Source organism: Sabethes cyaneus, chromosome 3 (genome assembly GCF_943734655.1).
Source record: "Sabethes cyaneus chromosome 3, idSabCyanKW18_F2, whole genome shotgun sequence".
NCBI classification, from domain to species: Eukaryota; Metazoa; Arthropoda; class Insecta; order Diptera; family Culicidae; genus Sabethes; species Sabethes cyaneus.
In genome coordinates this window covers 40,270,349-40,295,026 of record NC_071355.1, presented here as the reverse complement: position 1 = coordinate 40,295,026, position 24,678 = coordinate 40,270,349, and the positions used below count along the sequence as shown (strand labels likewise).

Here is a 24,678-nt window from a genome sequence, read left to right as displayed (position 1 = left end):
GCGAGTTTGGTTCACCTTCTCGTAAAACTTGCGTTGAACCACCCTGCTTGTATTATTATCGGTGGAGATCAGAGATCCTCATCAACCGCTTCATCGCCGTCAATAATCACTGTTCATGGGAGGCGAACGTTATATTCTCTGAGCCTCTTCCTATTATATTCGTTTTTCGTCTGGCGTAAGTTGCCTCCGCCGTCACAAGATTTCTAATACTAATGTCTGCTAGAAGTTGGCAACTTTCGATGCCGCTCGCCGGATCACATCTTCAATAGCAATTTTGAAATACAGGACAGTCCATTCGCAGTTCAGCGCCATTCAAAGGGACTCGAGGGTGTCCCAGAAACATTCACGAAGCACATAACTCGCTTCAGAGTAGCTTTGATCAGTCGCGTCAGTTTGTCCGGAAACCCGTACTCGTGCATTATCTGCCATTGTTGCTGTTCGTGCTCGACTGTATCGTATGCTATGCTGAAATCCACGAAAATATGATGCGTGGAGACGTTGTACTCTTGACATTTCAGGAGGAGTAATCCGGAGTGTGAAAATTTGATCCGAACTGCCCCACAAATTTTTTTGCTATTGAGCAGCTTGCAGGCGACGTTGATTAGCATTAGATCGCGGTAATAACAACAATCAAGCTGATCACCATTTTTTTAGGTGGAACAAACCACACCTTCCATCCACTCCCTCGGCAGTTTTTCCTCCCAAATCCTTGAGCTTATCCAGTCAAGTGCCGTTCTAAAGCCATTTTTATAGACTTTTATATACAGCACACAAGATACGGCTAATATTTTCGGTGAAATTTAGTCCAAATTAATGGTAAATTTAAATTTCAACAATGCCATTCACCAAAAGCGGTTCAAAGTTTGGGTGTCATCGGCGTGAGAAAAATGACTTTGGCGGCGCTCTAGTTCTACATCACCGACCAGCGGCGGCGTGTGAAAAAAAATCCGACGGCGGCTCACAGGTCTAATTACTTACACATGGAGACGTGGAGCATTTGCTAACTGCGTTCTCTGCAGCCTGTATGAAGCTTTCTTTCAGATGGTTTACTCATTCCGTGCCGTTGCTGCTAGGTTGTGACGCTAGATTGACTCCGATTACGCTCAATGTACTGAAGTGATGACGCACTTATTGAATTCACTGCTCAATTGTAATTAGGAAATGTGATCAGGGCTCAATTACCGGAGTAATTGTCATTGTTGTGAAACCATAATATCATTAAAGGGCATTTTCCACAATATGGTTAAGTTTTACCCAGTGGCGGAACTAGCGCTAGAGGGGCTATAGCTATAAAATGCCTACTTATATCATGCATGGGATCTAATATTGCTGTTTGACTATAGTTTTTTAAAGTTTATAAAATTGAGTCGATTTTTCTAGGGGTGCTGAGGCCCCCGAAGCCCTCCCCTAGCTCCGCTAATGGTTTTAGACCGAACAAGTGAATCGACCTAATTACCTGAATTCCGATGAAATCGCTTTGAACGGAAATGCACCTTGCTCGAAACCTTTCATTTTATGAGCAATATATTGTTTAAAATTGGCAGTGATTCGATAGGTATATTTTTGGTCCAAATTTATGAAAAAAATCATACCCAGTATTCAGTCGTACGCAAAAACTCTTCGAATAAACCGAAAGTACCGCCAGTTGCCCAAAATATCGTCATCAAACAAACAAGTGCTCATCTTATTTACTGTGTCTGTTTTCGTTGTCACAACGTAGTATTACGTTTTTTTATTCGACTAGCATACAGCCTTTTTGCTAGTTACTCTTGAAATGTCTTTGAAAGTGCATCTTTCTCTTCTGCTGACGCTGGTTACGTTCGTCAGTCATGGTATTAAAAGAAAAATTTTGCAATCTTAATATTTTCGAACGAGCCACGTTTCGTTTGCAGGCCGTGCTAACGACTGCGACACCTGCCATTCCCGTTTCAACTATACGCATTGCGAGAAAACATCCAGCAAAGTACCCTGCATAGTGAGTTCCGTCGTCCAAAGCCACTCCTCGTTGCTGTCCTGGAATCCATCCCTTAAACCACCCGGTGGGTTATCTAAGGATTTTCGCTGTTTCCGTTTGAACTACACCACCCCGACCGGTGAACGTCACTTCCAGATGGGCTGTACCAATAGTAGTCAGCTCTGTCAAGGTTGGAACATTCGAGTTATATGCGCTACTTATCTGATCCCAAATGAGAAACCATCCCGAGCTGAACGCTTGTTGAGTGCCCTCGAGCTGTGGCCGCTGGTGCTTATGGTTCCACTGTACTACCTGATCAATCGTCACTAAGCTTTAGGCTCTAAGATTCCGGTCGCTTGATCAAATGGCTATCAAACATTCGCTCCGGTCAATCAGCTCGTGCCGCAAGATTATTCGTAATAACCAATCAAATCAGGCCCAGGCTGCTAGAATTAATCATCAATGCCGTATCTACCCATTGCGATAATTAAATGCGCTCGAATGATTTTTTCAATTTAGTTAATCGACTTCGAATCGATTTAGTTAATTCTCATTGAAACAAGGTCAATATTGACACAAAGGCCTCGAATACTAATTTTTTTGTGTTTGATTGGTTGATAATTATTATTGCACTTTAAATACCTCGCAACAGTGGACCCCTGGTTTACCAAGGAGCCAGACAACTTTCAAAAAAGCTCATTCATTGTAGCATTCTTTCGGCACAATACAGTTCAGTACGTTAACACATATATTTTGTTTTATTTTTTACCTTAAATTTTTCAATCCCGATTTTAATCTTCTAAAATTCATAATTTTACTAAAAAGGTGCACTCCAAATGATCCAAACAGGCAGCTAATAAATATTAAGCTATGCAAAAGAACCTTCAAGTATGTCAATGTCAATTTTCAGGGTTATAGGGTTATTGTAAGTAGCAAAGACCGTTTCGTCGTTCCGTCAGTAAAACGAGTTAAAATAAATGTCTCATTTGGTAGTTTGACTACAACAGACGGAAGTCTTTAGAGTTGCTAAATAAAAAAAAGAAAAAAAAACAAACGACATCTGTACATCTGTTGTAAATGATAAACATTTTGACTTTTTAACTTATTCTCCTGCCCTGCAGAGAAACTTAGATCACTTTTCTACTGGCTCTTCAGTTTGTAATACCAGTATAGCAGGTTGTTTTACATTTTTAATCATTTGCTATTATAAATTTATTTGGTTATTGTTCAAAAATTCCATCTAACCCATTCTATGGTCCTAATTGATAAAAAAATAACAATAGCATTGGAAGAAATGCTACGTTGCCGAAGTTGCTCTTTATAGGCATTGCCAGTCAGATTAAAATCGAGCAGATTCGCAGCAGAATTAATCGGGTTGTGTTGTCAATAGGCGGCATTGCCTTGCGGAATAAGTGGAAAAAATCGTAGTCTGAGTGGTCTAGCAAGAGCCCCCGAACCTTGAAACTCGTTGGCCATTTTAAAAATTAAACTAACCTGTCGGTTAGCTGTCATAATAGTTTCACTGTAGTGTAGTCTTAATGAAATTTTGAATGCTGACACTCCTGCTGGTGTTTTTAGGACACCAATTATGAAACACGTCAGCGAGCTGATAAAGCTCCTCGCAATCTAAAGTGTTTCGAACGGTTTTGAATATTTTCACATCATCTGCGTAGAGTTTTCGGCAACCTTCCGGCGTAGCAGTGATACATCATTAATGAACAACATCAAGACTAGTGGTCCTAAATTGCTACCTTGTGGTACCCCTGAGTTTTTCGTAAACTTTACTTAAAGCTGCAATCCAATTTTCACACAAGAAGTACGGTTCATCAGGTAAGCTCGGAACCATTCCATAGGGGCAAGTGAGATTCCTGTTTTAAGTTTTGCTAAAAGAATTCCGTGAGCAAATCGGTCAAAAATCGCTTTCAGATCACTGTATATCGCATCAATTTGAGCACCAGCACTCATGTTCAATAAGCACGCTGAGGAGAAATGCACTAAGTTAGTGCTTGTCGACCATTTGGAAAAGAAATCGCGTTGCTCCGACGAAATGCACTGTTTACAGCTTATGAATAGCTCATCCTAAGTAACGTAGAGTAGCATCAGCTTCAGCACTCGAGGCAGTAGTGTTACAAAACACACTGTAGATGGTAAAATAATTTCCAAAAAGCTGTCGTAGTCACATTCGGTAGCCGTCAAGTCGTCAATTTTAGTTCGAAGTACTCGAACGTTCTGGTAGTAAATCCGACGTTCAGCTGTTGGAATGCCATCAGCAAAGTTTTTCTCGATAGAGACTGATGATGGATTATCAAGTTGCGTAGTACTAGAAGCACGGTACGGGTCAGCGGATGACTGAGTTTGCTAACATGTGTACTTGCCGTGAAGAGTGTTTTGGAAGCGCAATTCCCCACACCCTCACGTAGGACCGGGACGACTGCACAGAACGCTGGCAGCGGTGGCGCAACAACGGAGGAGACAGAGGATCGATGAGTATCCCAGTTACAGCAGGTGACTGCCCGAAGTCGAAGGGAGTCCGGCACCATTAGTGTAACCGATGATGAGCCGGAGTCAGAGTTATCGCAAAATCCAACTAATATAGAGTACCCCAGCAGGAGCGGGGTCAATAGGGGGCAGCCATACTGTTGAATTCACCCAAGCACTATCTAAATTTTTCACCTTCAATACGATCTTAAAACTGTAAAATCTCATTAACAGAGTGTTAGGTAGTTCGGTGCAAATATTTCAGGGTCAAATCTGAATCGTTACAGAGTTATTTAATATTTTTAATATTCGTTTCTGTTTGCCTAAAATTAGCACTAGTACATGTGGTATCCTGGTATTTATACCATCTTAGAGGATTTGCCTGTAATGTGTGTGTAAAATATGTGTTGTTTCCACATTACTTAGGTAGTTGCCGGTAGCGTCCCAGATAACACAACATCCTAATAGAAAGTTCTCATTAAATCGTATGCATGTCAATGTTACATTGGAATTGTATAATGATTAGGGAATGTCAAAAGAAATTGAATAGAACAAATTGTTATGCAGTCGTGCGTGTCCTCATATACAACTCATGACTGTAAATTATAAAGCAGTATAGATGATTGCAATATTAAGTTATTTGGGGCGAACCAACCACCCGTTGAGAGCCCCATTGAAAAAGTTAATAAATAAATAAATATTAAGTTATATCTTAACCCATTAAGGCCCATACTTTTTCCAGCAGAGATAAACAGCTGAAACTTTCACTAGGAGGAGTTTTGTTTAAGATCAACTAAGAAAAAACCGCGGAGATATATTTTTAATTTTGTTCCTATGTTATGTTCCTAGCTGCGGGACTCAATGCTGAAAAAATGCAAAAGCAGGGACTTACAGGTGGGTGGAGGGGTGGTATGCACGTTTTACATAGCTTTGTCTTTGTCTTTGTCGGATAGGTTAGAACATTAGATTCGAATCCATAAATACTGTCATTGATGTTTCTGCTTCCACCGGTTTCGCTTTTTCCATCCGAGGGTAAAGTTCCTAGTTTGAGCTGACTAAAAATTAGCAAAACCTATTATGTTTACACGGCTGTAATTTTGTTATATGTAACATGTAAGCTTTGAGCAAAAACAGGTAGATTAGATATTTTACCCAACCTTTCTTTGTTTCTTAGGGTCTAAGCTGATATATCAAACCTAGCCTTCTCTAGAATCGAGAATTTTCGCAACGCTGGGAGGAAATGGGCTAATCTTATAATCAGGAGTATTAAGTAGCGTGCTATAAAAACCGCTGTATAAAATGCAAAATAGAAATACAAATAATTGTCCAAATTTTCGCACGTATATTGCCTCCACTTTGGCACTTAAATGTTCTTATCTGGCGTGAAATATAACTTTTTCGTTCAGATATGATATCGTATTTCTCAGTTGCAATCGAGATATACAAACCAAATGGTTTACTGGGGTTTAACGGGACAGAGGGAAAGGGTTAGAGTGAGTGGATAGTTTCCCGCATTGGAGGCGTCAGTCTGTCTGTCGTGAGATGGTGAACAATATCACAGTATGAAAAGTATGCTAGCTGGCTCAATTATATTACTTTCATGCGAAAACTGAGAAAATTGCTTGAATTGAACCTTCTGCTTCATGAGATTTAGTAATTTTCCAGATGACAAAGCATTGAAATAAGTGTTTCTCGGGGCTTTTTCATCATATTTCCCCTAAAAAGTGTGTTAAAGTTGGTTATTTTTATCTACACTCAAAATAATCCGCACATAACTAATGGAACATTTCCATATGAAAATCCTTTTGATTATTATGTGCCACATATAAATACAATCCGCTCAGAAGTACACGTGAAAATTATATGCATATGAATAGTATGTGCAAATTTTAAAGGTAAATTTTAAAAACACATAAATGGTAACTGTTTGGCACATAAAGTTCACTTACAGGGCACATGGAAAAAATCTATGTGTGAAAGACATAGAAACTATACGAAAAGTTTTCTCAGTGTAGCAAATCAAATGCATTCTTCCGCATAAAACGGCCAACTCTTTAAACTTCGTTGCACGTATCGTGTTGAATGCTGAATAAAGTATCTGAAAACTGTACAAACTCATACATAACGCATAGCACACTAGATTACCGTATGCAACGGACACGGTTTGATATGTATAAAAAAACAACAACAGCAACAACAATGTTGTTCATAAATTTAGGGCTCGCCTCCACTTTTGCTTGCAAGTCTCTTAGGTTTAACCGCAGGCAGCAGCTCTTGAACCTGTAATGTGGAAAGGACGGGGTCCGCACGGTCCATACCTAACAGTTTAACATATAGGTCTTCAACATAGGATCATTTCTCTTAATCTGTAAAATTTCATAGTCAATCGCTAACGGCACTTGCTGATGCTGCTCTCCTCGAAGCCTACAACCATACTCCTGCTGTCATCCTGGCTGTCGTTGCTTAACAATTATTGACGCCATAGCAAAGATATACGTCCGTTCTTCAGGAGAATACATTTTGATGCTGCAATCATTTTCATAAACTTTCTAGAGAGACTCGAGAAGTTTCCTTGTTGTTTTGCATACGCGTCACATCGTGTCCGTCGCACGCTGAGATCTAGTGTGCTATGCGTGATGTATGAATTCGAGCAGTTTTCAGATAGTAATTCAACACCCAAAACGATACGTTTAAAATTGAATTGCAACGTAACTAAAAGAAATAGGCATTTCACGCCAAAGAACGGATTGTAGAACGATACCAGAGCTTTGAATTGGCAGATAAAAGCAATCAACCTTATTACGCTTTTTAGGAGAAATTTGATGAAAACGCCTTGAGAAACACATATTTCAAAGTCGAGTGGTTCTGAAAAGTTACTAAATTTCATTCTATCTATAGTACAAAATTTTTTCAGCTCAGTCTAATTTAATTTTGATTTCAAGCTAAATTTTAAGTCCTATCTCAAGTACAATTTCGTGTCTAATTTCAGGTCCTATTTTGTGCCTAATTTCAAGTTTGATTCTAAAGGCCCGCGCAGAACTGGTACTTCATGGTTGCGTTTGCGTAAATCTGACAGTTCTGCCAAACAATTTGACCGATAATCTGTCAGATTTACGCTATCTAAAACTATCAAAAGTTATTCATCGCTTACTATAATCAAAATAAAAAAATAACTTTTTTGTGCTAGGAAATATAGGCAAAGTTTCTTTGGCAAAGTTGTAAATATTGTAAAAACAAGCAACTTTGCAAAAGAAATAAAATTTCTATCTTTATTGAGTGCCGAACTATAGGGCATAATCTTCAAAACTTCTTTAAAAATTGGTTTTTCATGCTAAGCTTTTGTTAGTTGCATTTTACAAGAATACAATGTTCTAGGCAATTATCGAAACTCTTAAAATACACGTTTTTGCAGAAGACTGCAAATCTCTTGGATCTTTACTTGCTGAGTTATCGCATACTCAAGCTTTAAATTTCCATAGCTTCACGAGCCCATGGGGTAAAATGGGGCAAGCGGATTTATGAAATCAGCGCTTCATCTTAAAGCTTTAGTCTAGTACTATAAACTTGTATGGGTTCCGCTTGTCCCCATCCTCCCAAATGAGAGTGTAGCAAGCATACGTTTTATGTGCTTCGAAAAACTTATTTTTAAAGAATTTCCAAGGAAAATGCTCTGCATTGCTGCAGTCGATAGGAATAGAAATGTCATTTCTTTAGCAAAGTGGTTCACCTTTATATTTTCCATAACTTTGCCGAAGAAACCATGTGTCTATCTACTAACACAAAAAATGGGCGTGCATCGAGCCTTTAACGAACGCGAAACACATATAAAACTTATGCTTGCCGCACTCTCATTTGGGTGGTTGGGGACAAGCGGAACCCATACAAGTTTATAGTACTCGACTTAAGCTTTAAGATGGAGCGCTGATTTCATAAATCCGCTCGCCCTATTTTACCCCATGGGCTCGTGAAGCTATGGAAATTTAAAGCTCTAATATGCGATAACTCAGCAAGTAAAGGTACAAGAGATTTGCGGTCTTCTACAAAAACATGTATTTTGAGAGCTTCGATAATTGCCTAGAACATTGTATACTTGTAACTTGTAACTAACAAAAGCTAAGTATGAAAAACCAATTTTTAAAGAAGTTTTAAAGAATATGCCCTATAGTTCAGCACTCGATAAAGATATAAATTTTATTCCTTCAGTAAAGTTACTTGTTTTTATAATATTTACAACTTTGCCGAAGAAACCATGTCTAGATTTCCTAACACAAAAAAGTTATTTTTTTATTTTCATTATTGTAAGCGATGACAAAATTTCGACAGTTTTAGATTAAGGAGGATATTCATATGAAAAAAAGTGCTGAAGACCATAAATAATAAAATTAAAAGCAAAAGACACTAGGTAAAAAGTTCCGCTTTTCACCCTTTTGGACCACTGTGCAGTGCTGCTAGAGTATCAGCAGGATTGTTGCACCAGCCCCGTAATTGTCTTGTACTCTAATAACTTGCTGCGAAGTGTATCGTCTATCAAAGAAAGGTCCAATCTTTAAGACATTTATAACCCAAGGCTTTGTTTTTTTCAAGTTAACTAAATAGTTTGATTTAAAATTCAATTTTAAGTTGAGTTTATTTCCGATTTCGAGCACATTTTAAATTCAATTTCAAGTCCTATTCAGCTTGAACAATTTTCAAGTTCAGCTTCAAGTAAAATTTCAAACTAAATTTTTAGTCCAACTTCATATCTAATTTCAAGTCCGATTTCAGCTCCGATTTTAAGATCAATTTTAAGTGCGATTTCGAAATCCGCTTAAGTCCTTTTTCATATCAAATTTTATGTCCCACTTCTAGTCCTATTGCTTGTCTGGTTTATTTGACAATAAACGAATCAAATTGGGCCGAAGTGGTGACCCAACCAGTGAAAAACGACTATGAAAAAAACACTGGTTCCGCGGCTGGGTCGTGACACTAGATTGGTTTTTATTGCGTCCAATGTGCTCTGAAGTGATAACGTGCTTTGAATTCACTGCACAATTGTGATTAGAAACGGTAATCAGGGTTCAATTGCCATAATAATTGTCATTGTTGTGAAACCTTAATATATTATTGTGAAATTTTTATCAAACGAACACATGAATCGATTTTTAGTCTGATAGTCTGATGAAATTGCTTTAATCGGAAATAAACTACGCTCGAAACCAGCGTTTAGACAAACGTAAAAATACGAACCCGCATTTTCTGTGAACAACCCGCAATGACCGTAAATTACCCAAAATGTCGTCATCAAACAAACAAGAGCTCGTCCGATTCAAAGTCCTGTTGACGGTGCCTGTGACTTGCTAGTGTGCTATTTAACTTAATGATCAACGATTTTCTTGGTAGTTTCACTTGAAATGTCTCTCAAAGCGCATCTTTCGCTTCTACTGGCGCTGGCAACGCTCATCAACCATGGTATTAACAGAAATATTTCAAAATAATAGTAATTTCGTACAATCGTACGAGTCACGTTTCGTTTTCAGGCCAAGATTTTTTAACTGCCGCTTCTGTCATTCCCGTTTGAGACCTGTCTGCACAGAAGGAATCCATCCCTTATAACACCCGATATATTAGCCAAGGATTTGCTTTGCTTTGATGTGAGCTATCATTACCCTAAACCGACGAATATCACTTCGAGATGGGCTGCACCAACCGCAGTAAATTCTGTTGGTTGGAACATTGGAACATTGAAATTAGATGGAGTGCTTATTACTTATCTGCACCAAATCTCCGATGCCACAAAAGATCGCCCAACTAAAAACCGCCAAACAGAGCTAAGCGTATACTGAGTGCCCTCGAGCTGTGGCCGCTGGTGCTCATGGTTTCAGTATACTACTTGACCAAACGTCACTCGGCTCTGCTGATAAGATTACCGTGTGCCCCACACCAGGTGAATTCGATCAAACTTTCGCCCCGATCAATCAATTCGTTCCGCAAGATTATTAATAACTAATTAAACCAGGCACAGCCTGGCCGAAATTAATCATCGTTGCGATACCCGTTGCGATGATCGAATGCGCTTGCGTGAGTTTGATATTTTTTTCTGGTTTAGTTAATTACTACCGAACTAAGATTACAATCAAAAACATTCCGAAAAAAAAGTTTAGGTTTTATATCTTTCTTATGGTGTGTTTATCGGGGAAGGGGAAAGTGATAGGTTATTTTACGCAATTCATTCATAGAGGAACACACCATTTGAAACACCGTTAGACGGGGTACCTTCAGTCACCATTAGTGATATTTTACTATTACCCTCGATTCTACATTCCGATCGAGCCTGTTCCAGTCAGATACTTGATATTCTGAATTCCGATTGACGCGTGTGTTATAGCGTACAGTTTGATTCTGATCCGAATGAAATCCGATCGGTATGCAGAATGCCTATACATTTGACCGCATTCCGGAACAGTTCAAATGTTTGCACCGTAAATAATAACCTGTCCTTACTTTAAAAAATTGGCCACTCGAAAACAATTTTTCAAGTGCTTTTTTCTCGGGTATATTCATGCTAGGTATAAAAAAGTTATTTAAATCATTATTTAAACTATTATTGAATTAAAAAATTTTGCTGAACATTTTTTGCCGTGTTAGGTATTTTTTATCAAAGCCACAGTGTTTCAAAAATAATTTTATTTGATCACTAGCTGATTGCCCGCTCTTACTAGGGGCCCCTTCGTCTCTCAGTAACTTGTACATGTGTTATTGTACCGAAAATTCTCATAATGCAAGAAACAAACCCCTTTTTCTTCATTTGAATGTGTTTACTCCTTCTGACCGTGAACCCCCCTGCGCTGATCATTTTTTGTCAAAAATCATGTTTGACAAACGACGTTTGATGAAGAACCGTCCAGACGTTCCCAGATCCCTGTCACGACAGCTGTCAGCTGAAGCCGCCTCCGATAGTGGTGGTAATAGAGGTAGACAACAAGTTTTGAAACAAAATGTATACGAGTAAAAAAAGGAACGCGTCATTTTTATTTATTTTGCAATGGCGTCGTATGATGAGAGTAAAGCAAATCCATGGGTATAATATACGTCCTTCAGAACTTGGCCCTTCTTTATTGACAGAATTCGCAGCCGGTATAGAGTACTGGAAAATTACGGGGCTAGTGCGAAGATGCTTTTAACTCTGTAGCGGCACCGCCCAGTCGAGATTCGAACATACGACGACTGGTTTGCTAGACCAGCATTGTACCCCGGAGCTAACTGGGCTGGCCCATATGGCGTCGTATGATATAACGGGTGGCAACTAAAATTTTGGAATTTTTTCGTGACCCCTATACTCAACAACGAACGAGCTCAGAAAGAAATGAGAGTATGTATTGTGCCTGGCAGCTAAATCTGGACTATTTTCCCTAATACTAATGTATATGACGGAACAAAATAGCAACATTGTGGTTGTTGCTCTTTCTCTTTCTTACTACAGTGATTTCAGTCGGTCGCAGTTTGATCGCAGTTTGGGTCAGTCGCATTTTCAAACTGTAGAGTCCAGTTTGGTGGGAAGTGCGGTATATGTGTTAGCTTTGTAAGCATGAACAGTTCTGCTTATAACGGTGTCTAAACAAGTCGGGAGCGCGTTGTACACCTCAACGAACTGTTACAGAAATCTCGGCAAAAGCATACGGTACATCATTTTAAAAGCGAATATGTTGCGGCTTCGACTGTTTACTATATTCTAAGATGCCAACTCTTCGCCAGCAAGGTGCGAGAAGACCAGCCAAAATTATGGACACAGAAGGATATCGTTCTCTTTCTCGTACCTTCTATAACAAGCCCTCTGGTTTGGCTATCAATTAAGACGTGCACCAGACGAATGTTTGAAGAAAATTTTGATCCTGTTCCTACAAAAACATCATGCAGATGGACAAAACGTGTTTTGACCGGATAGAGCATCATCGCATTACGCCAAAAAAACACAACCGTTCCTAAATACCCATTCGATCCCATTTGTACCCAAAAACCACGACCCGAAAAATCTGTCGCAGTGCACCCAATCGAAGATTTCGATTCGGGACTTTGAGTTCCTTGGTGTACAAAAATAACTCGAGAGCCACGAATTGCAAACGGTTGATTGGTAGAATCAGGAGATGCATTCGCAAATTTGACATGACGGCCGTACAACGCTCCTGCTTCGACATCAAACGAAAGCTTCGTCGAACAGCCGATTACGGACCGTTTTCAAATGTACACTTTTTTTCAACAATGGATAATGTCTTTAATTTCGGCAAATCGAATCTTCTTTATGTATCTTTATCTTTTTTTGACAGCTTGAAATAAAATTCCAAAATTTTAGTTGCCATCCGTTATATATTTAATTTTGAATAACTTTAATTCGTATATGCAAGCTAATTAAAAATGTATGTCGTCTTCTTTCGCCGTCTTCTAATCCATAAGTACTGACTGTATGATACTGTACACTGTACTACTCACTGTAAGACTGTATGATACTGTATGTAGGGTAAAGAACTAGTTTTAAGCGATGGGTTGACTAAGTGGGGGATATCAGCATACCAATCTTCTTGCTATCTTTAGTTCTTCAAGCTGTTACCATTGGAAGACACTATTGTTGAGCTAAACTTTTGATTTTTCGCTTTAAAAGTTGGAGCGGCGGAACTAATTTTAAACACACCGAACCCATTTTCACCCGCAAGGTGCTATTTTAAGCAATCCTGAAATCTGAATTTTTTTACGCCCCGTTAAAAAATCCCTCGAACTTTTCCCCCTATTCAGTAAGTTCGCGTTCCTATCCGCGACCTACTAATCGGCATCTGATGCGTAATCGGCATAGCGTATCGGCATAGATGCGTAAAATGCCATCTGTCTAAATTGTTTATCGGGGCATACACTCACCGCACCGTTCGGCAAACGGTATTCGTCGTCTCTTTTATTCTCTGGTGTTCTTATGGGAAACTGCGAATTTGACGTCTCACTCGCTGTTCATAAGGATAGTGGGAGAACAAAAGAGGTAAACATATAGCAGTACAAACGATCCGACTCCGGAACGACAGAACAGTGTTGTCAAAGCAAATAACATTGAAACACATCGTTGCTTTATTAAATCACTGAGAAAATCTTCGAAAATTATTGAAAAAGCTGTCTTTTGTGTTGTTTTTAATAAAGAAAAATTAATTATGAACATACATTTCTCTTGAAAGTATTGAACCACGTTTTCACCATAGGAGGTTTCAGTTAATTTCAAACTTAAAATTCTTATTTCCAGAACCGAAACAGTGTCTTGGCAACACGATAGTTCATCAGTTGTGCTGCAGCTGCTGCTAGTGGTGAACAGGTTCCGTCAATTCAGAATTTGTTTTCAGTTTTGTTAGAAAATAATAAAACTTTTGGCTAGTGACAAAGCCTTAGATAATAGAAAAAAGAGACTAAATAATATGGTATGTGACAATTGAGTGCTTGACTTTCAGAGTGGTTGTAATCAGTGCTGAAAATTTGATGAATTCGTTAGTAGCGAGGTGGCGATTGCTGAAGAGCAGCTGAAAAATGTACGTTTTTGGACAACAATTTTTAATTCATCATATTTCTTGTTGGAAACCCAGTAAATTGTGTTTGTGTGAATCAAATGTATGGTTAAGTGATTTGTGCTGATGATCCTATCAAAAGATTTTGAAAATATGAATGAAAAAGTGCATTTTCGGATCATTTATGTTCAACTGATTAAAATAGGTAACACTGCTTAACACGTTCCTTACCCTACTCACTGTATGATCCACCACATCTGCCTTTGCAAGACAAACAGCGAAAATATCTTTACACCTGAAGCAGTCGATAACTGACATATATTTTTTTGTCAGTCGAATTGCGAAATTCTATGATCTAACAGTATGTGTGCTGTGAACCGAATGAAAGCTTGATGGTAGTTTGTAAAGTCACTTTGACAACCTTCAGCAACTTTAAAGTAGCTTGAAAGTTGTGAGTCTAATGAAAGCTTCTACTGGTTTATAAAGCCACTTTAACACCTTTGAGCAGCCGTAAAATGGTTTGATGTTTGTGGCAGTTTAATAGTGGATTGTTTAGCAGAAAAATTCGCTATTAAGGAGACACCGAAAGTGGCTAATGTTATTTTGTTAGAGCGACACACACTGTACTGTACATCTCATGTGTTCGTTAAAAATCTAAACGTTGATTTGAATGTTGCATTAGTATTGGTAATAAATGTCAAATTGGTAGAGCTTGCAAACATAAACAGAGCTGATTCGCAGCCAACCGCACAGACTACGAACATCCCGAAATATGGTTTATATTCTTTATCAAGACATTCCGATCTAAGATATAAGATTTGCAGCAGCAATCCTATTTATCCTATGCATTCAATAGGATGGCTAGTTAATCCGCATTGTTAATGCAGTTGAAGGCGAGTTTTTGATTGCTGGTCAGCTGTTAGTTTGTTTACATTCATTAAGCTCATCGATGCGGCAAAAGCAGAAAGCTCTTTAAAAGCTCATTGATGTGGCGTAACTTTGAGACCGTGGTGCTGTTTTTTTCGGAAAACGCTAGTGCAACGAAATATGTGCGCAACCAAATATCTATTAACCGATTCCAGATTATACGTTTTATGTACACATAATGATCTATATGATCCGTTGAATTTATTTTCCATTAGCAATTATGTTTTGCTGAGCGTTTGTTGATATATACCGGGTCGATAAATGGAATGACAAGGTTTAGGAAATTCTAACAGCACTGGGAGCACTGATTACGTGCTCTGCCAATCCATATGCATTTTTAAGGCACAAAACAATACGTGCATCGAACGGTAGCCATTTATCCAGCCATCTTTGAGCCATTTTCGGTTTCCCCTTAAGCTTGTTTATTAGCTTTTGGGAGAGAGCTGGTTTGAATAACTTAAAGTAGCTTATGCATCGCTTGTTCAAACACCATTGGAGTGCTTACTTTATCGCTTTTATCGCCTAAAACCAACCCGTTAACAGCTACTGCTCTCGCAATTCAGCTACCGTTGTTACTTGGGATACCATACAGTCGTTATACACCTAATTCTCTCAAATTTCGTGAATAAAACAATTGTTGCAAATCCTCAGACGTGTCTGAAAACATTATAGGATGATTATTACCAATTATCAGTGTTTTTCGGACGTGTTCGCTCAGTGATCCAGAATCGCAAGAAAGCCGACATTAGCAATTGGGTAAAAAATGTCTAATTTTTCAAGTGTGGTGTCTTTGTAGAAGTTTATCAATAAAATAAAGCAAAATAAATAAAATTCGTCACTAACGAGAATGATATTAGCTGGGGCTCGTTTATGTACGAGTGAGAGGGGAGCAAAGAGTGGAGGAGAGAATCCGGGAGTTTGAAATTTGATGTTGTTGATATTATTCCTACTGCAAACAGCCTCCCCAAGCAACCAAAAGTTCGAATATTACTTGACACGCGAACTCGAAAGTTTATAATTAGTTCAGATTCAGTTCCGTGGAACTTTCTTGCTGATTAGTAGTGTATATCAAGTATACGTGGAACTAAATGCCTTAAGAAGTGCTGCGAGTACTTCATAGATACTTCAAAGCTATTAGGATGCTACATGAAGTTCTGAAGTAACTTTAGTTGCTAACAAGTTCTGCGTGCTGCTTTTTTGTTTATATTTCTGGTGATCAAACCAGCAGAACCTGAAACTATTGGAGATTAATTATTTTTATTTCACTTGAATAAATTTAATCCTCGCACATTTCTAATTACAAATATAAATTAGAATGTAATGCTCTTCATTATTGTGTTGTGTTGTGTAGCATATGCTGTCGGTATCTCACTACTATAGTTAATTGCCTGGTTCCAAATTTTATGTTCTATAATTAATTCGCGCTGCATAAAGCTGCTGCAAGTTCTAAAACGAACTTTTACTTAACAACTCATTGGCAAAATTCACATCGCTTGTATACGACAAAGGTGACGCAGTGGATCGGTATAGGTTTACAACGCGGAACACCCGGGTTCAAACCCAACAGCAGACAAATGCAACGAATATAGAAGTTAGGTAGAAATATAAAAATAGAACATATAGAAGTGCTGCTAAATTTGTTTTTTCTTAGTTTTTGACAGTTTATTTCGAAGCTGCTTACCGTTCTATGCAGTGGACCCAAGACAGCTTGAAAGTTCGGTTAATTACTTAAAAGTGACGCTGCTTAGCAAGTTATAGATTGATATACATAAAGCTGTTTAACCCTTGTTAGACACCAGTATTCGAACTCTTGGTTACTTGGGTCAGCGAGTGCCACAGCTAATGTCGAAAAATCTTTATATGTGTGCGTGGTGGAATACTTCATAGCGCATCTTACTGCACTATTAAGGTGACCGCAAATTTACCTATTAGTGTTTGTTTTCATGAATAGTTTCAAAAAGTGTTTTTTCTACCAAAAAGTTCTAGACTGCCCGATTTAACTGCTCGACTGGACTACTCGACTCAACTGCTCGACTTACATTACTCATCCCGACTGCTCGACTTAACGGCTTGATTGGACTGTCCGATTCGACTGCTCAACTCAACAGCTCAACTGGACTGCTCGATTGGACTGCTCGACTGGACTACTCGACTCGACTACTCGACTGAACTGCTCGACATAACTGCCTGACTGAACTGAACTACTCAACTGCTCTATTCAACTGCCGGATAAAATTCGACTATTCGAAACAGCTGCTGGACTTACTACTCGACATGACTGCTTGACTAGACTACTCAATTTAACTGCTCAACTGGACAGCTTGATTCAACTGCTTTACTAGACTACTAGAATCAACTGCTCGATTCAACTGTTCGACTGGACTCGTCTGTTCGACTTGACTGGTCGACTCAGCTGCTTGACTCGTATGCTTGATTCGACTGCTCTATTCACCTGCTCGATTCGATTGCTCGTCGTGATATCAACGTGCTGCTCATTTGAATCGGTTCGCGGTGTAAAATGGACGGCTCAGAATCACTTACAAAGACTGTAGATTACAGTGGCGTCAGGGCACACAAAAACCGCTCCATTTTGAATCACAGGGGACTCGGAGAGTACTTTTATAAATAAAGGTAACTCTCCGCTTTGGTTCAAAATTTAGCGCTTTTTGAGTGCCTTGTCGCCTCTGTAATCTATAGTCTCTGTAGAGTCACTCACACGAAAGAGTCATTTTGCCCACAGTGGAGATAATGTTTATATTCAGATTAATAAAACCCAATGCGAGCATAAAAACGATTTGTTGCAGTTTGTTTATTTTATTGCAATCGCTCAAAGAACTAATACAAAGACTGGCAAATGGAATGTTTGCGCAGTTTTCTTGACAGACATTTATATTTTTCGGATCGAAAGATTCGGGCTCAACTAGTAATCAATAAAATTATCGGATATATGCGGCACATCTTTCGGATATCCCTAGGGAAAAACTGGCTGTTTAAAGGTTCCAGAAAGTTCCATTTCTGTTCATTGAACTTGGTGTTAAAATCAACAATAAATATTACTTCGATAATGTTTTGAAATACCATTTGCTTCCCATCGTCAAAAACACTACAAGAATGCACCATACTGCTTCCAATAAGATTCTGCACCGTCTCACTAGGCGAAAGCTACACCGGATTGGTGTGAGAACAATTTTCAGGATTTAATTTCTTCGAAAGAGTAGCCCGCCTCTTCAACCGATTTGAATCCTCTCGACTTCTATGTATGCGGTTACACGCAAGGTAAACTAGGGAGCACTAAAGGATTGACTGTGGATACTTTCGTTAGAAAAAAATTGGAATAAAATGCCTCGGCATATCGTGCGTGTCAACTGTAACACTTTTCAACAACGATTGCGACTGGTAACCCCAAGTAACCAAAAGTTCTGATAAAAGGGGATTTTTTGGCTTAATCAGCCAACGAAATGATCATGAATAAAACTATTCAGCTTAATTTTTAAGTAATTAACCATACTTTCAAGTTCATATTTGATAATTAAATTTCAAAGGGAATACAAAGCATCTTCTAACAGAACTAGAAAGTTCGCAAACGGTCCACTTAAGTCGCTATATAGAACATTGTTTAACTCAAAAAGAAACTCCATTAATGTTAAAAATAAAAAAGATTGGGAATTTTTACACTTTTACCTGTTTTGTAGATTCATGACATTTAAATTTCGGTTAATAAGTGATAAACCAATATAAATTATTTTATTTAATGAAAGATCTTCAGAAGAATAATCGACTGTTCTTTTATAAATATTAATTTATTGTAACTTACCACACACCACCAACCAAAACCTCAGGGATTTGAACTCGAGTACTACCCTTTCGGTGACTTAGATGCATACCACCGCTCCGTTGTTGGATTATGCGATTTGCATCGATTTTACTCGATGTGCTAATTTCTCATTTACCACAGCCCCGAAACGAACTTACACTCAACAACAACTCATCGGCAAAATTCATGTCACTTGTGGCGTCAGAGATGGCGCAATGCATCAAGATAGGCTTGCAACGCGGAACGCTCGGGTTCAAATCCAGCAGCGGTAGTTGTTAGTTAGTTTTTTTATATGGTCTATGCGATTAACGCATGAACCGATTTTACAGAAGTTAGAAGAAGGCGGAGGTAGAAAATAGAAAGATATAAAAATAGAACTCAAAGTGCTATTTTGTAAATTTTTGACAAAATTTCTTTAGAAGCTGCTTAGCGCTCTATGCAGCGAACTCAAGGCAACGTTGAAGTTCGGTTAGATACGCGTAAAGCTGCTTAGCAAGCTATAGATCCATAGACAAAAAGCTAGTTAACCTTCCTTAGACACTATTATCCGAACTTTTAGTTACTTTCAAGTTGCGTGTTGAACTTTCAAGTTGCTACCGATATTAACGGTAGTTTATTGAGAAGGAAGTTCGGTTTACAAATGTAGTGTCTGGTCGTTCACAAGAAAGTTCTACGGAACTAAATTTGAACCAAATATGGACTTCCAAGTTCGTTCCTTAAGTGAAGTTCTAACTTTTGGTTACTTGGGAATTAAAGCAAGAAATATTTGAATTGTACTAATTTAAGACAGATGTTATGGATATATTTAACACGAAATATACTCAAAATTAAAATCTATGCAAGCGTCTTATTTTTGTGACCATTTACTTTACTGACAGTTTTTGCTACTCGCTCTGACATATTCGAGCGACTAGCAGGAGTACCCAAGGTGTCAGAACCAATAGCAATAAGATTTATCAATTGGTGTACTTAAAGGTATTTTCTCTTTATTTTTTATTATATCTTAAACTAAGTCATGAAATGTGTACAACGGAAGAAAACACTCCGACGTATAGTCTACATAATTGCAAATAACTTTCACCGTCGATCTCAATATGTACTACCTCTCGGTTATCGTAAAAGTAGCTGGTAATAGTTGTCCGTATCACTATAATTATTATATTCTTGTGAAGATTCCCAATAGTAAATCTTGTAACACAAAAACACCGCTCACAGATTGAGGGCTGCTGGTAGCCTGATTGCAGAGCGCTCTTATTATTGATCGTACATATTCCACCTGCTATGACGCTACCCGATCCGGAGCAGCTCAGAAATCGATTGCGTACCGATGCGGTGCAATCTACTCCCCTGCTGAGGGAAGGTACCCATTATCCGATCTTCATCAACGGACAGATAAGGGTCATTATGTTGGAGGCCGTTGATTGCGGACAGGCTGCATTAGCATGTGATTTGAATCACGTGCTCCAGTTGTAGCGTATTCCTCTTATCAGAGAAAATGATTCAATCATGCTTATATGGGGTTGATCGATCTATGTTAGTAGCTAAACTCTCGTGCTATAGTAAAAACCAAACATCGTGACCATTATTGATTGAAGATAATAATTCTGAAACAATCAATTAACTTTGAATTTTTTTCTGTTCTTTTCAACAGCTATCGAGACCCTTGCTCTGCTAGCCTGAACGAGGACGATAACCACACGATCAAGCTTGTCGGAAACGCTCAGCGAAAGGCCATCACGCTGGCCAAGACCTGCGAGAACACTAGTGAACTGCGCGAGTGCCGCGCCCCCAAGGATTGGTCTATCTTAGCACTACAGAACTCTCGAACCGGAAAGTCGCATTACTTGGTGATTTGCAAGTGTCCTCCCCACTTCCGGCTAGGTAAACAAGAACCCATGTTTATCCGTATCATGTGGATTTTAATAACGAATCTTTCCATCATTTCAGAGGGTCCACTGGCTCACGATCAACCGACGTACGCCGGTCTACCGGGAATCAACGTGTACGGTATGCTGTGCGTCCCACCGGAACCACCGGTTTCCAAACCGGCCAAAACACCCAGTTCTTCGTCCATCTACAACAAGTGGAAGGTTCGGCCCTCGTCACCGGCCCCGTCCTACCGGTCGTTTCAGAACGCCAGCTCGGTGACGGATTCAAACGACTACTAACCGAGTAGAAATGCCACCAACAAAATCAACTCCACTTTAACATTAATGTTCCATAAACGTTCATTATTAGAGCAATTAGCGAGAAATTCCATCATTTCCATCTATGTATAACTGAGCTAGCTTCAATTTCGACAGTCAAATCGATCAGTCTGCGCTAATAGTATTTATATTTTTGTATTTATTAAACGAGATGTTAATTTTTTTTGTAAATGAAGGCAACGGGCTTTCTGTTGAAATTTGTTATATTGTCGGAAAAAAACGGAGATAAAGTTGGGTGTAAGACTGCCACTAGAAGATGACATGTAGGTCATCTAGTTTTACGCGACGATAACCTTGGAAAATGCTACAAATGTTGCAAATATTTTGTACTGCTTTCCAGCAAAAAAAAGAAACACTATTATCACATTTTAAAAGCAAGATCTTAATTAGTCATCTTCTTGTAGTACATGCACAGCGTGACTGCGAGACGACCTACAGTCGCTTCTCTCTCATCACCGCACTGCAAGAAGCGCGAGATGATGATTAATTAACAGAAAAATCTTTTTTAAAACCCCCTTTGTTATTAGATTTAGGAGGAAAAGATATCCTATAAAAGCACGAACGCTGCAAGAAGACGACAAAAAAAAGCTGCACCCTAATAAACATAATTGTTCGCATCTTCTTTCCATTTCCACCGGCAGCCACTGGCATACGTTCAAGTAGGCCTTGCCCGAACACGCCCAGACATACACGTGCGTGTATTCACGCGCATTGTGTTCCTGCCATTTTCCCATTGTTCTCTTGTCGGCAATCGCCACGCCATCTATGTGGGATCATAGATAAACGCAGCTGTCAATGAAAGTAAACCGCACACGTGCTACCGAAGCGTCCATCCCTTTTCCGGTGAACAATTTCAACTCACTTTCAGGAAAATAATTGTGAACCCGCCGTCGCGTGGAAGTGGAAAGAAAACTTTAAGCAACAAGAAACTGGAAACAATGAAAACGAGCATCACTTACGCACGTATACCCAGCACTGTAAGCCAATTATTACGTTATTATTGAAGGGCAAGAGTTTAAATTCGTTTCAAATTATCTCCGCTATATTAATAATAGTCGTACAGTAAAAGAAAAAGAAATGAGAGCTGAAGTCGAGACGTGAATCGTAACATTACCCAGAAATATGGAGAAAAAAGAAAGTGTCGATGCAGATGCGGTTTGTCGCCGGGGAGCTTGCTTCTAATTAGTGCCACCAGAGTGCAACACTGAGCATTAAATTACACTAGTTTAAGACATATCAAAAACAAACAACAAAACTAACCAAATTAACAAACAGCTGGATGTACTCAAACTCAGAATCAACGGCACAATTTTCCCCCGCTTAGGACAAGCTTAACCTCAATCTACGACGCACACTGAAAACGATACGAGCATAATTGGACTTTTTGTTGTGTTTGAGTTCCAAAAAACCTATTGTGAATGTGAACTGCCGCGTGCTGCAGAAACAAAAACTTCCGCCGTGCAAAATGAACCGCGGAAAGCGGAATGGATGAAAATTTAGTGATTTACTTTTTCCCGTCTCGACGATTAATTAGTTTTGCATGGAAACTGTGCAGTGCAGCTTGCCAGCGAGTGAAGCAGCCTATTAAAAAGAGAGTAACCTCTATTGTACATATAGTCATTTCCTATTCGATCTTCTCACGTCACTCACTTTTTTTTCTGTCTTGCTCTCAATATCAATACACATAACATACGAAACGAAATTAACGATTAATTGAAAGCGCATTGTTTAGCTTTGTTCAAAACAATTGTATTTTTAACTTTTAAAATAATTATTAGTAACGATATCTACCGAATACTCCCGTAGAGCACAATTATGATAATCCTATAATAATAATGATTAATAATGACAACCACGGTAAAAACAAATCGAATTAAATGGATAAATATGATTACAGTGGTACAGCATTAACAATCAACAAGTGTAGTGCGAAATGCAGAGACAGAAGAGAAAACAATAAAGTAAAAAAATCCGAATGAAAAATGACCAAATGAGTACATTAGCTGCGCACGTGGTTTCACTTTGAACCACTGCTGACTGCTGTTGTAGTGCAATATCACTGTCCGGTCAGCCTGCGGTTTCTTTCCCTGGCTTTCAGTGGATTAAGAAATGTTGCTTTTGCTGACTTTTCAGCAATCGATGTGTTCAATTGAATGTATCCTCGAATGTTACTTAAATGTATCAACGTCACAATACATTGATTATTTGCAGCAAATATTTGACAAAATTAAGAATACTAAAAGTTTATATCCACATCCTCATGAACGTGATAAAGCTAATGATACATGGCCTGCGCCACACTCTATCCTCCAATTTCCCGCCAAGAATAGGACACCATACAAACCGTTGCTTTTCAAAAGATGGCGCTTTTCTAGTGGTAGTGAAATCAAAATTTCTCACTTATCTATGTTTACCTACCTGAAAAACAAACACTAATCATATTTTATTTGTGGGAAAGTTACTCTGTTATACTTAATTTTCATGACTTCTGCCTAATTTTGATATAAAAAAACAAACATTTCCCATACCTCTCCATAGCATCTTACTCCCCGTCATCCGAGAGCCCTGAAATGTGATTTGAGACCGTACGAGAGCCAGGCCAGCCGGTTTGTAAAGCAACTTTAACACCCTTAAGCAGCCTTAAAGTAGTTTGAAAGCTGAGAGCCTAATGAAAGCTTCCATTCTACACTTTAACACCTTTAAGCAGTCGTAAAACGGTTTGATGTTTATCCAGCTTTTTACGAGCCATAATGGCGGACATGTTCGTAATATTCAAACAGCATTTTTGACATTTCCCTAATACATCGCACGTTTTCTTTCCGCGCGTTCACGGTAAAACTAAAGGAATGGCTGTTTAGAAGCAGATTTTTTTAGTAGAAAAATCCGCTATTAAGCTTGTTTATCAGCTTTTGGGAGAGAACTGGTTTAAAAAACTTAAAGTAGCTGAAACATCGCTTATTTAAACACCATTTAGTGCTTTATACAGTTTTGATCGCCTTAAACCAACCCGTAAACAGCCATTGCTCTTGCAATTCAGCTACCGTTGTTACTTGGGCAGTGGTCCGAAAATCAAAAAAGTTGGCAGAAACCCCATTTTGCAAGTATTTTTAATTGATCAAAAAACTCAGAAGTGTTTCTTCTACAGCTTAAATCCTCGTTTTGGTTGTTTGTTTCTTAGTTTTCTAAAAGCTATGGCCTTCTGAACTTGTTGAATAACGTTAAGATGAAACGGTACTGAATTCAAACATGGTCGAAAAGATTCCGTTCATGTGAGGATATTGCCTCACATGGGCGCCATTTTTCCGGCCATGTTTGGATTCAGTACCGTTTCACCTTAAAGCCGGTGAAATCTTTTCAAAAACACGTGTGGTTGTTTCTTATCGGTATGTAGCAGACGTTGCATAAATATTATAAATAAAGACATATTTAGTTGAAAGACACCTATTTCAATATTGTTCAGAAGGTTACACTAATTTTAAATATTATTGGTTCACCAAGTCTGGCTTGATTATGACAAAAATGAGGACGAAAATCTAAACTCTTTCAAATTGACAGTCGTAACTTATGAACCCCGTCGAGTTCCGCTGTCATATTAATTTTAATGTGCAGGTATACTTGTAAGGAACTGATTAAACCTAAATTTGGCTGCAACTTTCTGCAATTAAGAAAGTAAAGACAAATCTAGATATAGGGTAAAGAACTGGTTTTAAGCAGTCTAAGCGGGTCACTGAGTGTTTTACCTTATTACAAGCGATGGGTTGACTAAGTGGGGGATATCAGCATACCAAT

General features: G+C 38.7%; 1 protein-coding gene across 1 annotated transcript in view; it reads left to right on the top strand.

The window, feature by feature from the left end:
• LOC128741359 (uncharacterized) overlaps positions 1-22,859 on the top strand; it is a 74,462-nt gene extending 51,603 nt beyond the window's left edge. Inside the window, exons 4-5 of the mRNA XM_053837136.1 lie at positions 20,334-20,563; positions 20,630-22,859. Of these exons, the coding sequence (XP_053693111.1) occupies positions 20,334-20,563; positions 20,630-20,850 (451 nt within the window). The 3' untranslated portion in view covers positions 20,851-22,859. The remainder of the gene's footprint in view (positions 1-20,333; positions 20,564-20,629) is intronic.
• The last annotated feature ends 1,819 nt before the right edge of the window (positions 22,860-24,678 follow it).